The sequence below is a fragment of the Chironomus tepperi genome, unplaced genomic scaffold, assembly GCF_022539635.2.
Source record: "Chironomus tepperi strain 1889 unplaced genomic scaffold, CSIRO-AGI_Ctep_v1 contig_349, whole genome shotgun sequence".
Classification (NCBI taxonomy): Eukaryota; Metazoa; Arthropoda; class Insecta; order Diptera; family Chironomidae; genus Chironomus; species Chironomus tepperi.
The window spans coordinates 188194-203423 of record NW_027226471.1 but is presented as its reverse complement, the minus strand read 5'-3'; the positions used below and the strand labels follow the sequence as shown (position 1 = coordinate 203423).

Sequence of the window (15230 nt, the reverse complement as noted above, 5' to 3'; positions counted from 1 at the left end):
TGTCAATTGAAATGGAAATATTTTTTAGAGGAACTAAAATTGTTGCATTCAAGTTTGTAAAGAAATATGCTTACGAGACGATTTTTGAACCCCCTAAATTTTTGATATTCCGACCGTTCATTTTCAAGAAAAGACTTAAGTTGTTAATATCAATAAAAGTTTAACGACGGTCCGAATACATAACAAACACCAACTTCCTCTATTGAAAATTTCTTATTGGATTTTATTAGATTGACAAATTTTTATTTTCTCTTTTATATTCTTTAATTTAAGTACTTAAAAAGTGACATTCAATATCCAAAATGCCAGCAAAAGTTAAAATCAAAATTTTATCATGCAAGTAAGATCAAGTTTCAATTAAATGTTATGAATTAATCAAGAAATATGAGTGAAATTAACTTTTATTTTTAACTTTTGAAATAATTAATTATAGAAATTTACCCGTTATGGATAAGTCAAATTTGACGACGGATGCATTTGTGGAAGTGAAATTAGGAAACATCACATACAAGACAGATGTCAAAAGGAAGAGTTTAAATCCAGTCTTCAATTCTCAATGGTTCCGTTTTGAAATCGACGATCAGGAAATTCAAGATGAACTTTTACATATACGTGTTATGGACTATGACACTTACAGGTAAATTGATAGAAACTTATATTGTTGTTTTAATTACTATGTATCGTTTTGATATTTCAGTGCCAATGATGCTATAGGAAAAGTTTGTCTCAGTTTGAATCCACTACTTCTACATAATGATTCAAAAGGATTAAATGGCTGGTATCCAATTTATGACACAATTCAAGGCATCCGAGGAGAGATAAATTTCATAGTAAAGGTAGAGCTATTCTCCGATGCCAATAAATTTAGGCAAAGCTCTTGTGGTGTTCAGTTCTTTCATTCGAATTCAATTCCTTTCGGCTATCATGCTGTCATACGAGGTTTTGTAGAGGAAATGATAGTTGATGATGATCCAGAACATGATTGGATTGATAAAATTCGTAGAGCTTCCGCTTCAAATGAAGCTAGACAGCAGACCTTCTTAAAACTTGGTGGACAAATTCAAAGAAAAATTGGCCTTAAAGCAATCAATCTAGGTGGAAATGCAGTATTGGGATTTCAGCAAAGATTTGATCTCGAGAAAGATACAATTATAGCTCGAGGTATTGGAACTTCCGTAACATTAGTCAAAATTCAAAGTGAACAAATCAATCCTTCCATAAATGTTCAGAACAATATACCAGAGGATGAGTAAGTATAAATTCAAAACTGTTTATTGACTTCCTTCCAGATACCCTATATGATTTTCTTTTTATTTAATTTTTTTACTTCCTACATCCTTCATTTATCGTTTGCAAAAAATTATCGTTGGACTTTTTAATTCTTATTTTAATTACTTAATTTTGCATGGCATTCATTCTGTTTGAATTTATTTTTTTGCATTTTTGATCATACGAAAAATATCATTCGCATATCCTCGCCAAACAATCATAAACTATTTCATTATGTATCATGTATTATTAGAAAGTCGAAAACTGCTTCTAAAAATAATGAAAGTTTAAAAGTAGATTTGAAATTAGCAAGAGATTTTGTTAATGAACGAAATTTAGTATTTGAGCAGAAGCAAAGACAAGAAATTAATAAGACATCACTTCATCCTGAGCATTCTAAATCACTTTTGAGTGTGCCTTCCATTTATGTTGATAATCTCGATACGGTATCGACAATTTCTACTCCATTTGATACTCCGTCAAATTACGATACGCCATCAATGTGTGATGAACGATCGATTGAGGATGTAGAAACTGTCAGCATGATTGTCAGAAATGTAGAGGCAATGGAAAATAGCCAACAAAATACCTTTTTTGATGTGGATTTGCCAAGTACTTCACAAAAAGAAGAAGCAACCACAGAAGTTCCACATGTTTTAGATCATCATGAAATTAAGAAGCACCATGACTTTATTCATGATTTGAAAGGAACTATTCAAGAAAAGTTTCATCATTTGGTTCATCATGATGCTTCTCATAAAAAAGAGCTTCCGCATGATCCTCATTCTAAATCTAAGGAAATTCTTCATGATTTTAAAGAAAATTTTAGTGGAAAAATGCATCAAATTGCTGAAAAAATACATCATATTCATTTGCCACATGCTCATCATCATGAAGATAATCTTATTTCGCAAGCTATGCAAACAATCTTATTGGAACAATTTAATATTGCGGAAGCTTCAACCTCTGTTCAAATACCTACAACATCTGATACAAGTGTCATACAAAAGAGAAAATCCAGCTCCTCAAGCTTGCAATCGATCAAGCAAAAATTTAATCTTTTTCAAAGACCAAGACGATCAGTTGAACTTCAAAGTGAAACTAATAGCTTAAAATCAATATCTGAAGTAAATTCTGGTAGTCTTCCTGACAAAGAAGCAATTAAACTAGTAGTTGATGATAGCCATCCAGAAGAAAAACTATCAGTTGGATCCTATGAATCGACAATTACTATTCTTCCTTTATCGGAACAAAAATCCATCTCAAAAGAAGATTTGAAGCTCAGTGTCCAAAACTTTGACTCATTCATATCAAATAAAAAATCATGCGATAATTGTTCTTGCAAAAGTGCAACATTCACTGCTGATACTAACAAAAAACCATTGCATGAATCCCTCTTATCTTTGTCTAGGAATGAGTTGCTTTCTGCAAGTCCTAACGTTAAAACACACACACGCACAGAATCAATAGGATGCAAATTTTCTGCAAGTCCTTCAAAGCAGCAGCAAACATGTGCAGCATCTGGTGGAAGTTTGCCAGTATCAACCGCCATATATAGACGCTCTTCCGATTCAGACCTAAGCATCACACCAAAAGGTGAGACATCATTATTTAATATTATTTATTGATAAAGTTAAGATGTGGATATAGATGTAGACTTACGAAGTGAAGTTTGACATGTGATCAGTATGTATATAAATGGAAACTTAGTGCAACATACTTAAATATTTAAGGGAAAACTTTTCTTCGTAAGAACACATCTATGTAACTCAGTGGTGGACAACCTGTTTGTTGCGGCACACTGGTGTGCTGACGACAATTTTGGAAATGCCATGAACCGTTTGTCGTGTGCGGTTTCGGTCGACCTCAGTTACCATCAAGGTGTGCCAAGGAAATTAAAAGGTTGCTCACCACTGATGTAACTTTATATAATTTTTATTTGATTTATTTTGCGACTATCCTCTCTAATATACCAATAAGAACCTTCTCATATTAATTTATTTTTGTGAATTCTATCAACATAAAAGGGATCGTTTACTTATAACATCTAGCATAATGAGAATATCCTTTTAAAAAGGAAACGTGGACATAGAACCTTTTTTGCTGGATGTTATGTCTAAACTACCCCCTTAGCTGATCTAATGCAAAAATTTTAATACCTTTTTTTCTAATTTTTATTTTCATCTTTTTTCTTTAAATCTAAATTTACCTAATTTTCATTGATTTTCCCATCTATTACCATAAACGAATATAACTCTTATGACAAAATTTTCATTCGTTTAAAAATCCCCAAAAAAAAAAATTATATCAAAAACAGGATGTCACATGCGAAAAAGTGAGTAATGTTGGAAACAAATCCTTCAAACAAAAGACAAACTGAACTCTTTACTCTGATGGATGTGTTAAATGTTGCATTTTTGTACTTGCTGGTTAAATAATCTTATCATTTCTATATACATATTCCTTTTCTCTTTGATTAATGTTCAATGAATATGACATTGTTATATATCTAATTCATCAGAAATGCACAAAAACACGAGAAACGAATTCTGTTTTCAGTATATAATCAATTTTGTATATGATCTTGTGCCAGTCACGATCGATGACTGGAACGATTTTTACCAAAAGTAATCAGTAAATTGTCCCGAATAGCACAAGTCGGTTGATGTATTCAAAATTCGATATTATCGTACTGCATGCCGGCATCATACTGGCATGGTGCCGTATCCGATTCAAATCCAAGTAAGAGTCACACTGGCATGGTGTTGGATTTTTGATCAATCAATTAGTTTGTGCTCTTCGGGATCACTAGAAGTCACACATGCCGACAGTCAAAATATCAACTCTAGATTATTTTGGTAAAAAGACGTTAAATTTTTCCTTTGTGTCTATATTAATTTCATTATCAATTACTGCTCCTCCTTACTGTCTATCTTAATCCTATCTATTTCCGTATAAATAGTTTTAGTTTCCTTTCTAAGAATATTATGTATTTTTATCCGAAAACTAATTTGTTAGCTAAACTATAGCTTCTTTTTACTTCACGATTTATATTCGTTAATTTAATTCATACCCATAAATTGGATGTCAGTCAATGTTCTTAATTCATTCACTTTTGGAACTATTTTTTTTTTTACTTAGTCATTCATTTTTATTAATTAATTGTTTTTACCAGCCATTAATTACCAAAAAATTCAGAAACACCCGCTTGATCGCCACAAATTATTCTTGGCAGCCAAGTGACTACCATATGGCGTCCAAATGGCAATTTTCATGTTAATTGCCACTTGGATGATATTTGATCGTCATCTGACAGCAATTGGTAACTTGTGATGATCGGCTCAGTCTAGTTATACACAAAAAGTTTTGTATTCCTCACAAAATTACTTAAAATTCAAGGAATTAATTAGGTCTTTTATGCCAAATTTATGATTTTATACTAAATTGTTCAAGACTCGAATTTAATTTAAGTCATGCTTTGAGGAATACAAAAGAAATTCAAATCAAAATGACATAATATATCAAAATATATAGCACATAACATTCACATCATGCACACTTGCTAATTATCAAGTTTAAAATGTCTTGAAATGTTAATTTTTTATTTAGGAAACTCATTAACACCTGGATTTGACCGAAATGCTGTGAAGATGCCATCGAGTGCCGTTTTGAAGCCCCTTAATCAAGAAAATATGGACATGCTTGAATATCCGTTCTTAACTCTTACCAAATATCCAAAAAATTTCATTATTCATCTTGGTGCTACTGTAAGTGCAAGAAGTGTTAAGCTGTTAGACAAATCAACAAATCCTGATGATATGGAAACTAGAGATTCGTGGTTCAATGAATTAAGAATGGAAATTAGAGGACATGCAAAATCATTAGGATGCAACGTAGTCCTTGGCTATAATGAAACTGTTAGTGTTAATGATGATATCACAATTTTATCAGCAACTGGAACCGCAGCAATAATTAATCTACATTATTCGGACAGCAATAATCATGAAGATGCAGATATTAAAACGACTAAATCTGTAAATCCTAAAGAACTATTACTTGCAAAATCTGTGGAAGAGACAATGCAGACTGTCGAAGAAAATAGTCAAAAGATTATAATATCATCAGATATAGACGAGAAACTGAATGGAGAAGACATTAACGAAGTTCTAAATAATGTCTCTGCGAATACATCGGGAAATAGTGGAATCAATGGAAATATTTCGCCACTAAGTTGTAACATCTGTCACATACCGTACTCTCGCTCATCAATTCAAATAGGTGGAGCAAATATTGGAAAGTGCTGTATATGCAAGTAAGTAAAGTCTGCGTTATGCTTAACATTCTTTTAATTATATTTTCATCATTTTAGACGCGGTTATGTTCCGGATGTTATTTTAGCTACAATTGAATTACCTGACAATCTACAGGTTGTTGGAACAGGATGTTTAATTCAGGCAACTGTCTGCAGACCAAAGCGAGATTTACGCTCAGAATCAAATGCCAAAGAAATAAGCGACGGATTGCCATTTTTAGGTATGTTTATCTAGTTCCGTTTTTATCTTGTAATGCTTATAAGATTTTTTTATTTCAACAGAATACGAGCTTCATCGTTTATTGATAAATAAGCTTAAAGTCAAAGGCATGAATGGAATATTTCGTCTAAATGTTCAAGTAACCATTGGTGACAAAATAATGTCTCTTATTGCCACTGGAACTGCTGTATATATATCCGCACTTCATCCACCTATAGTTCCAAAAATTGTAGCTGGAAATTCCTTCAATGAGTCTTCTGAAAAAATTGCAGAGCTTCAAAAAACTATACAAAATACTGTTGAAAAGAATCGCGAGACTTATCGTCTGACAAATCCACCAGTCAATAATGATGTCATTAATGAAATTCAAAAATTGAACAAGAACTTTTCGGACACAGAAGACTCGGATAATGAGGAGAAATTAGATTATGCAATTGGAAATAAGCAAACGTGTATTTTGGAAATTGATGACATTCAAGATTTGGAATTGTTTAACATGCTGATGGAGCAATGCTCACATGATGGAATCAAAATTGTCAATGGCCAAGTTGTTCCAGGATACGACTATAATGTCGAAAATATTAGAAACTTACAAATGTTTGTTCAAGGTACTTTAATTCTTTAATTCCTTAAAATTCATTCATCCTAATTAATTTGATCTTTTACATCTAGTGTGGCGTACAAAAATGCCATCAAGTCATCAGTCAAATAGCAATTTCGCACGTCATTTTCAACGTCTATTGCAATCAATATTCTTTAAGTTGCGTGGTGCTGTTCCTTGCCATATAACAAATATTCAGTTCCAGTTAGATTTACCACAGGATGAGATACAGCTCTTAATTACTGGAATGGTACTTAAAGCAACAAAACCGAAAAGTAAAATTGTGCAATCTATTAGTCATGACAGAAAATTAGAGGAAGAACTAATATTTAGCTTAGAGGAAGAAGATGCAATTTCGGAAATTACTTCACCACAAAATAAACTACAGAAGAAAAGCTCAGGACAATTTACAAATTCAACAAAAATGACATTTAGGAATGATAAGTTTGTCGATGTGTCACCACTAAGTTTTGTTCCCGGAGCGAAAATAGAAAAATATTTAGGAAATTTGAACTTTTGCTTTATTCGCGAAACTCAAAATGTTCGCGACTATGGAGGTATTTGTGGATTTGTTCATACCTTTATAACTGAGGTGAGGTTTTTAATTTTAGTAGAATATAAAGTTACTTAATAAACTCCCATTTTATTGCAGCTTTTGTCGATTGTACGAGCACATATTCACATGCTAGGTGGAAACATGCTTTTGGCTTACTACATGACAGAATTGATATTAGTTGATAATCCACACAAAAATCAAGCTCAATGCTTAGTCAATGTGGGTGGTGATGCAGTCTTTTGTACTTATGATGACAACTAACTAGTCTAGTGAAATTTAAAAATACAATACTTAATATCAAAAGACACTTTAAAAGTAGCAACATCCATTTTTATCCCCAAGACATATATACAGTTCAATATATTCTTACAATATACAATACTTTTTATTAGCTTAATTAATTATGTGTGCAATTAACATAACTTTGTTGAAAATAAATGACATTATCTTTCTGTTTTCATATACATAGTCTTAATCCTTTGTTATCTTATAGTACATAATCAACGAATTCATATCACAAATTGCTAAAGTTATACATGCGCATTTAAATGCTTCCTGAAGTCCTTCGATTTGCTTAAAGCTAACCTTTTTTGATGACAACACTGGAACAACAACTTCAAAGTCAGTTGCATCCCGCTTCTTTTGAACTTTCAAATAAATGATATCCAGTTCAGAAATGTGGTGATAGGTAACTTGCTCGAATTTTCTTGTTTCACAGAGATCTAAGAATGTTCTGTATGTAGCAGCCACCAATGATTTCTGGGAACATCCTAACTTCATAATATCATTCATCTAAAATTATAAATTTTCTACATTAAAAATCTTGAAATCACATTGTTATTGTTGAATGAAACTTACGATTTTATAATTGAAGATTTTGCTGTTTTCATCAAAGGAAGACTGACCAATTTCTTGTGTGAGAACTTCCTTATCACTTTCGCTTTCACATGCATCCATCATTTTTGTTAAACACTTTCTAATTACTCAAATAAACTAATATTTTTATTTGTTTAGAATTTTATGATAATATCAGGGGTCCACAATTTGAATATTGCGGTTAATTTCGTTTTTGAATGAGTAATGTGCCCTTGAGAAAAAATAAGCCGAAGTAAATAAATTGTGAAAGTAAATTTTTGTAAATGCAAAAAAAATTTATAAATTAAGTGAAATTAAGCCTCTAGACATAATTTGGACAGCATGAAGAAATTTTTAATAATATGTTGCATCACATTAATACAAATTCCATATATCATAAATGTAAGAATATCTAAATTGCAATAATCTTCTTTGTTTTTAACATTAATTCCATTAAAAAGGCACAATCATACGAAGATAAGCGATGTAAATGTATATGTCCATCTATTAATGCCGTTTTGAATAATACAGATAGTACAGAAAGAATTTTAGTGATTGCTAATGTCGGTCAGGCTAGATGGTAAAATAATACTCACAGACAACAAGATCCAGTACGATAAATAATAACTGTTCTATTTCCAGTGATTGTGATTCAGTAATTTTACCGAAATATGCAGATAAAATTAAAGGAAAAGAGCAAGAATTTTGTCCTAGGTGCGAGTGTAAGCATGAAAATAGAAACACAACTGTTATCAAAGTAAAAAATTTATCAGCTTATCTTAGAATCTAGACTTGACATGAAATGTTTTAAAAAATTTCAGGTAGTGGTCATCATTGTGATATGGATAATCTCATTACTATCAATTTATATGCTGTTCCTCAACCTTCTTGAGCCTTTATTGAACAAGCGATCAAAACAGAATTATCAGGAACATCTTGACGAAGTGAGCGAAACTAATAGCAATCTTTCTTTGCATAAGACTTTTTAATGCCATTTATTTTTGTGTTGCTAATATGTGTGATCTTTCTATTTATTATTAATTAAGGACTTGACGGAACCATGATCAAAAATAGCATGATAATCTTGCATGAACGATATTATTTTATGACTGATTGACAATTATGACGTTATTAAATGCTAGCTTGATTTTATTAGAGCTAATTAGCTATCTGTTACATTTATGTTCTACTTATGTTTGGTTTATGATTAAAGTAGTGTATAACATTCATTTTAACTGTGTATGATTTTTTCATCGAGTCCATTCATTTAAAAGATATATATTTAAATTAAACAATTTACAGGACGATGCATCATCAATGCATCAAGACGCAAATGCTCATAATTTGCCAATGGTCAATGTAAATGCTTCGCGCAGTAATGTTTTAAATCGAGTCACAAATCAACAAGACAAATGGAAGCGTCAGGTACTAATTACTTTTATGCTCATTTATTTTTAGATTTCTAATTTTGTCAAATTTTTCAGGTTCAAGAACAAAGACAAAGGATTTATGATCGACATTCCATGTTAAACTAAGAGATTAGAAGATCAAAAAATCTATATATTTATTATCCGAACTGAATTTTTTGGGAGTTGACACAAAAAATTTTCACATATTAGCTATGATTTGTAAAAAACTACCTAATTTACACAAAAGATATTGCTTAGATCTTCAGTCATGTATCTCGCAAAAATGTATATTTCACAGAATCAGATATGTTAGGAGCAAGATTTGATCAATAATTCCCAAGTACCATGAAAATAGAAATGAAATTAATGTAGTTCCTCTTTTCAAAATTAATGCCAGCGTGTCATTGGCGTCTGTTTTTGATTGTAAATTCATTCGAATTAAAAATAAAATAAAATGAATGATAAACAAGTGGATTGAACATTACGACATTCTTATAGTAATTACATTGAAGAAATCACATGTTCACTGATCTAGAAACTAAGAAGAGAAGGAAAAGTAATTGAGGTATTTGGTGCAATGATTATTTGAATTTATTTATAAACACGAGATGAGGACAACTGACTTTACAGATGTACAGTCTATTAATGCATTTGTCAATCTAATGACGAAAAAGGACTTACGAACTTTAATATCATTTCTTTAACCTTGTAAAATGTGCATGTCTAATTGCTTTTACTGGATAAGTTTGATCAAAGTGGTTCCGTCAAATTACATTTTGCATATGATTTGTGCTTGAACTTTTTTTGTGATAAATATTTCTTACCTAGTTCCTTTTTAAGAACTATTGATTTTAAAGTACTTTTCTCTCATATTACATAATCCAAATTTGATAGCCGGGCTATGCAAAAACACCGTCAGCTGTTCATATGTCAAGGAGGATCCATAGCTACCTTAAAAAGTGGTTGTTGGGTCCTAGAAAATTACCTAAGATGAATTCACACGACTTTCAAACAAAAGTGGAATCCGAATCACTTCTTTGACTGCAGCCATTAAAAACCATCAAGTTACTTTGACGAGTTTCGAATGTTCCTTTTGATGCTTAGGTCGGTCAGTGACGATGATAGTTTGCACGTATTGAATCATAGATCACCTTCTCCTACATACGAAAGCTCTCAAAAACGTCTAGACATGACATAATCTTTTTCAACATTTTCAGTATCCGTTCTTCTCGAAATTTCCGTTCAAAGGGCAAATGTGATTTATGTACGCATATTTGGTATTTGTCGCTGATAAAAACGACTGCATTAATAAACTTATTTAATCATATCAATTATTTATTTTATTTTAAAAAAGTATTAGATGCTAATAAAAGACATTATCCGTGGATTAACTAGTCATTCATTTCTTCTTCTTCAGGAAAGCTTTTTATTCTGTGCAAGTGCACATTTTTCTTCATTCTCATTATTTTATTGATCTCAAGGTTGTTCCGTTTATTGACTTTTTTAATACCTCTATTGTGATGTAACTAGTCATCGTCATATAGAAATCATTTGCACGCTCTCACGTCCTGCAATTTTGAGGAGACCGCCTATATTTAGCATATTTTATCTATTTCAGGATTAATGCCCTCTAAGGATTATATTAATACAGAATTTAAGACTTGAAATCTTAATCAATAGCTGCATTTTTTGTGCAAGCGCATTGAGGTGATTTGAGCTTATATAAAGTTCCGTAATAAGTCTCGTGTGCTTCTTTTAACCAAAAATATCTTTTGTATCTAGAAAATTTTCCATGACATACCCTACATGCACTATTTTTTTCTTCTTCACAAGACTTATTGATCTCAAGGTCAGAACGTGTATTGATTCCTTTGTACCTCTTCTATGACGTAAGCAGTACGCCGCATATACGTTTGTGGGCGTAAAAAAAAATATTTTTTAGGACAGACTCTTTCTCTGAAAATTTTCATAAAGAATAAAAAAGCATTGGAATTATTTCGGTTTTTCTAATTTTTTTGTGAACTTTTATTTAAATTTTTATTTCGGTTCCTATAAGATCCCAAAATTTTGATATTAAAATTCTGAGAGTCTTAAAAGACATTTTTTTTTTAATTTTTAAGAATGAATTCGCTTGTGTCCACTATTAATAGAAATTAAAACATTTTAAATTACTTTTCACGTTTGTTTCGTATCCATTACAATACTATTGCATTTCTTTCGCTCAATCATTTTTTTTTGTTTGTCGTCTTGAAACTAGAAGCGTTCTTATGATGTTTAATTTAATAGCCAACTGAAAATTGCTTATTTTTTGACTCATTACTGGCAAAATATTGACTGCGGTAGTTTTCAAATATTGAAAACCTGATAGAAATGCAGAAAAGTCCTCAATTTTTGTTCTACACTGTTTGGTAGAGTTCTTTTCATTTTTTTCTTTTTTAAAAATCAGATGGGAATGTCTATTACTTGCTTATCTACCTGCGCTTTTGTTCTTTTTCAGTACAAAAAGGGATTTCGAAAAGAGACAAAATTTTGAGGAACTTCTGAGAATGGGATTGGATAGAGAGATTGAAGAATGTACCTGAATTTTGCCAGTTGACATTAATTTACAATGTTTTTGTTTATTCAAGAAAGGATGTAGTCCTTTCCATCCATCAAAAAAGAGCTACATGCTAACGAAGTTTCAATTCACAAATAAATTATTTCAAAAACTTATTACTGATAATTTGCTTATCTCTTTTTGTCTATGCACCACTTTTTAGGGGCTTGGGGCTAATTTTCGATGGGGGGAAATTTAGTCTTAAGTTGGAAATGTTTCGCAAAAGAAATTTGTTAAAGATGTTTCTTTTTTAGTTTTTTGTTTCTATACTTGCGTTATAGATGTTACTTTTTTTTTGTTTACTTTTTTGTTTTTTAATTTAAATTTATAAGTAAATAATTTGCTGTTATTAACGAAAATTATTTAATTTAAATTAACTTAGGCAATGAGGTTCTTGAGTTCGTCATAAAGAACCAAGACGAGAGCACCACCAGTACCACGGAAAACGTTGGATAAAGCACCCTTGAAGAAGGCCTTTGTACCTTCTTGTTTGGAGATCTTAACCCAGCAATCGAGTGTGTTCTTGTACATAATGTCTTCCTTTGCACGTCCAGACTGCATCATCATACGTCTTCTTACTGTGTCGAATGGATATGACAAGATACCAGAGCAGATTGTGACGACCTTTAAATTACATAATTAAAAAAAAGAGATATAGAGCAATGTAAATAAAAGTTTAGAATTAGAATGAAGGATTTAAAAAAGCGTGTAAAATAATCAAGTGTATTTAAATTAGCACGTGTGGTAACCACTTAATCATCATCGCGATCATGTGGTGTCTATTTTCGTCGACAACAACAAACGTAGAATTTAAGGTCAGTTACTTGAATCTACGCCAGACTTGTACAAAATAATTAAACTTTGTATGCACTTAATCTTCGTTTATCTTAAGAAAATACTTGGAAGCGATATGTTTCAATGCAACGGATTGCTAATTTCACGTGAAAGTCATAAGAAAAATCTTCGTAATACATTTTGAAATATAATGACATTGAAAGAATTAGAGATAAGGGCTGCGGCGACACATTTTATTAAACAATACACATGCGATCATTTAATATTCTCTCCAGTGCAGAGTTTGCTAGACTTTAAACTTTATTATTTCATCGAAATGAGTTTAACGGGAATATGTCTCTCAGAAATTCTCATCGAGAGCCACGACTCATTCATTAAATGGTATTGAAAAATGGTTACGTAAAGCATGAAAATATAAATTTTCTTGCCAAAAATTATTTATACTCTCTATAAAGAGTTATCTAATGGGTCTACACTATATCTTACATATTTCTACTTTTCTTTAAACCTTAAACAGAAGATATATCTTGGTTTATAGAAGGAATTTAGAAATGTGTGAAAAAATTATCATGTTATGTGATTTGTGACGCATGTTGATGATGATGAGAATGAAAGAAGGAAAAATCACATGCAAACGATGCGTCAAATTCAGAAGTTTTCTGTTGTTGTCTGAAATCTTGTCACTAAGTCACAAAAGAATGACTATCTAAACGGCTATTTGATTATGTAAGGTCAGGGAGATTTGGATTAATGAAAAATTTTCTTACCTGTGCAATAGCGAAGTTGACGATGAATGGTGAGTTCTTTGGATCTGGCAATGATCCACGAGCAGTATCGTAACAACCGAAGTAAGCAGCACGGTAGATGATGATACCTTGTACTGAGACGTTGAAACCACGGTATAAACCAACAATACCATCAGATTTGACGGTCTTCTTAATACAATCGACAAGACCTGTGTATTGACGGTCAGCGTTTCCTTTACCGACATCAGCACCTAAACGGGTACGAGCGTAATCTAATGGATATACGAAACAAAGTGATGTGGCACCAGCAGCACCACCTGATCCCAAGTTTCCGAAGAAGTAACGCCAGAATTGTGTCTTTTGATCAACACCGCCCAAGAAGACTTGTTTGTAGACATCCTTGAAGGCAAAGTTGAGGGCTTGGGTTGGGAAATATCTGATAACATTGGCCAAGTTACCACGCCAGAAGGCACCGAAACCTTGTTCCTTTGGAATACGAACGAAACAATCGATGATACCTAAAGAATAAAAATTGAAAAAATTTTAATCAAGTTATGTCACTATAAAAATATATTTTTTTTTTGAGGTTAAATTTTTTTAAACTCGCAAATTTTAATTAGAATTTCACTAAATGGCTTCTAAATGCACTCTAAATGACTAACAGGTAGTTTTCTAATTGATATAAAGCCAAAATCAATTCATGAAAATAGAATTTTACTTCTTGTTACGCAATCAATTTTCTATAGAAAATCTTCGGTAAAAAGGAAAAATGTGGAATCACATGATTTTCGTACATTTTTTTCATACAAGAAATCAATGAAAATGCTCTCTAATCTGTTAGATAACGATAGAAATAATCATTTTCCATCAATATCATTAGAAAAGACTAAAATCAAGGGCATTTTATAATGTTCTTTCGTATGCAAAAAAAAGTCAGCCATATTTGTTCGTACTACTTGTTAATTCTTTTGCTACTCACCCTTGTATTCCTTTCCAGCGACGATTTGCTTGTTAGCGGCTTGTACTTGAAGGATCAATTTGACACGTTCAATTGGAGCTACTGCGGTCTTTGAGATAGCAGCAGAGATACCGCCAGCAAGGAAATCCTTGGCGAATGACATTGGATCCTTTTGTTTTCCCATTATATGATATTGATTTTAATTAACACAAGCGAATTCAATTATTACTAGAGCGTTCGAAGTTTGAATCTCGAATGAATGATAGAAAAATTTTCAGGCTTGCTTCGTGCTCGGCGTTTCTTCTTTTCTCTAACACACTCAAGGTTTTCTTCCTGTGAATGTATTGGTGATATTTAAATCTTTTTTGACCGGTAAATGAAATGAAATTTTTGTCCACTTTCTTTGATTTGATTTAGTTATTTTAAATATATACTTCGTCACTAAAAATTTTAAAAAGCCCCAAAGAATGATAATATACAAATTGTTGGATTTAATTAATTTTGAAAAAAATTTCGAGTTAGTTCAGAAAATCTACTGAATTTGAAAAAAAATCGCTCGGAAAAATCAATGATATCTATATTCGCATTAAATTTTTTAGTTAAATATATTAATTTCAGCATTGAGTTTACTAAGTAGCAAAAAATTCAGAGAAATATTAACTGATTTAGAGATTTTGAATTTTTCATATCGAAAGTTGTGGTTATGGTGAATGTTTGCAAACAAAGAAAAATTTGAATTGGAAAAATGACAAAAATTTGCCTCACACTAATAAAAGACTTTTCAGGATGTCAATTCACGAGTTTAGGGTTTATGTGATTAAATAGCACAGGGCATTCAGTAACTTGTTTTGGCTGCATAAAACGAGTAAAATTTTTATTAAGGCAATCTGAAAAAAATATCAAAATATAATTT

At 31.5% G+C, this 15230-nt stretch overlaps 3 protein-coding genes across 5 annotated transcripts; 2 read left to right on the top strand and 1 right to left on the bottom strand.

Moving 5' to 3' along the window:
- Positions 1-203: 203 nt before the first annotated feature.
- Positions 204-7420, top strand: LOC139094033 (C2 domain-containing protein 5). Of its 2 annotated transcripts, none has more exons than XM_070644908.1 (9): positions 204-340; positions 434-637; positions 698-1249; positions 2681-2865; positions 4879-5581; positions 5639-5802; positions 5864-6409; positions 6474-6994; positions 7055-7420. In XM_070644908.1, exons 1-9 carry the CDS (start codon positions 303-305, stop codon positions 7217-7219), a joined length of 3078 nt encoding a protein of 1025 aa, XP_070501009.1. In that variant the 5' UTR covers positions 204-302; the 3' UTR covers positions 7220-7420. The 2 variants fall into 2 exon arrangements, with proteins under 2 accessions (XP_070501009.1, XP_070501008.1); XM_070644907.1 differs by having other exon boundaries at positions 1523-2865.
- Positions 7421-8055: 635 nt separating this feature from the next.
- LOC139094035 (uncharacterized protein CG1161) lies at positions 8056-10601 on the top strand. Of its 2 annotated transcripts, XM_070644909.1 has the most exons (6): positions 8058-8215; positions 8275-8393; positions 8456-8570; positions 8635-8757; positions 9116-9238; positions 9298-9706. In XM_070644909.1, exons 1-6 carry the CDS (start codon positions 8156-8158, stop codon positions 9346-9348), a joined length of 591 nt encoding a protein of 196 aa, XP_070501010.1. In that variant the 5' UTR covers positions 8058-8155; the 3' UTR covers positions 9349-9706. The 2 variants fall into 2 exon arrangements, with proteins under 2 accessions (XP_070501011.1, XP_070501010.1); XM_070644910.1 differs by lacking the exons at positions 9116-9238; positions 9298-9706 and adding an exon at positions 10117-10601 and having other exon boundaries at positions 8056-8215.
- Positions 10602-11214: 613 nt separating this feature from the next.
- On the bottom strand, positions 11215-14584 carry sesB (stress-sensitive B). The gene is made up of 3 exons (XM_070644900.1): positions 14339-14584; positions 13381-13877; positions 11215-12442 (listed from the first exon to the last, which is right to left on the bottom strand). The coding sequence occupies exons 1-3, from the start codon at positions 14499-14501 to the stop codon at positions 12197-12199; spliced, it is 906 nt and encodes a 301-aa protein (XP_070501001.1). The 5' UTR covers positions 14502-14584; the 3' UTR covers positions 11215-12196.
- Positions 14585-15230: the final 646 nt, after the last annotated feature.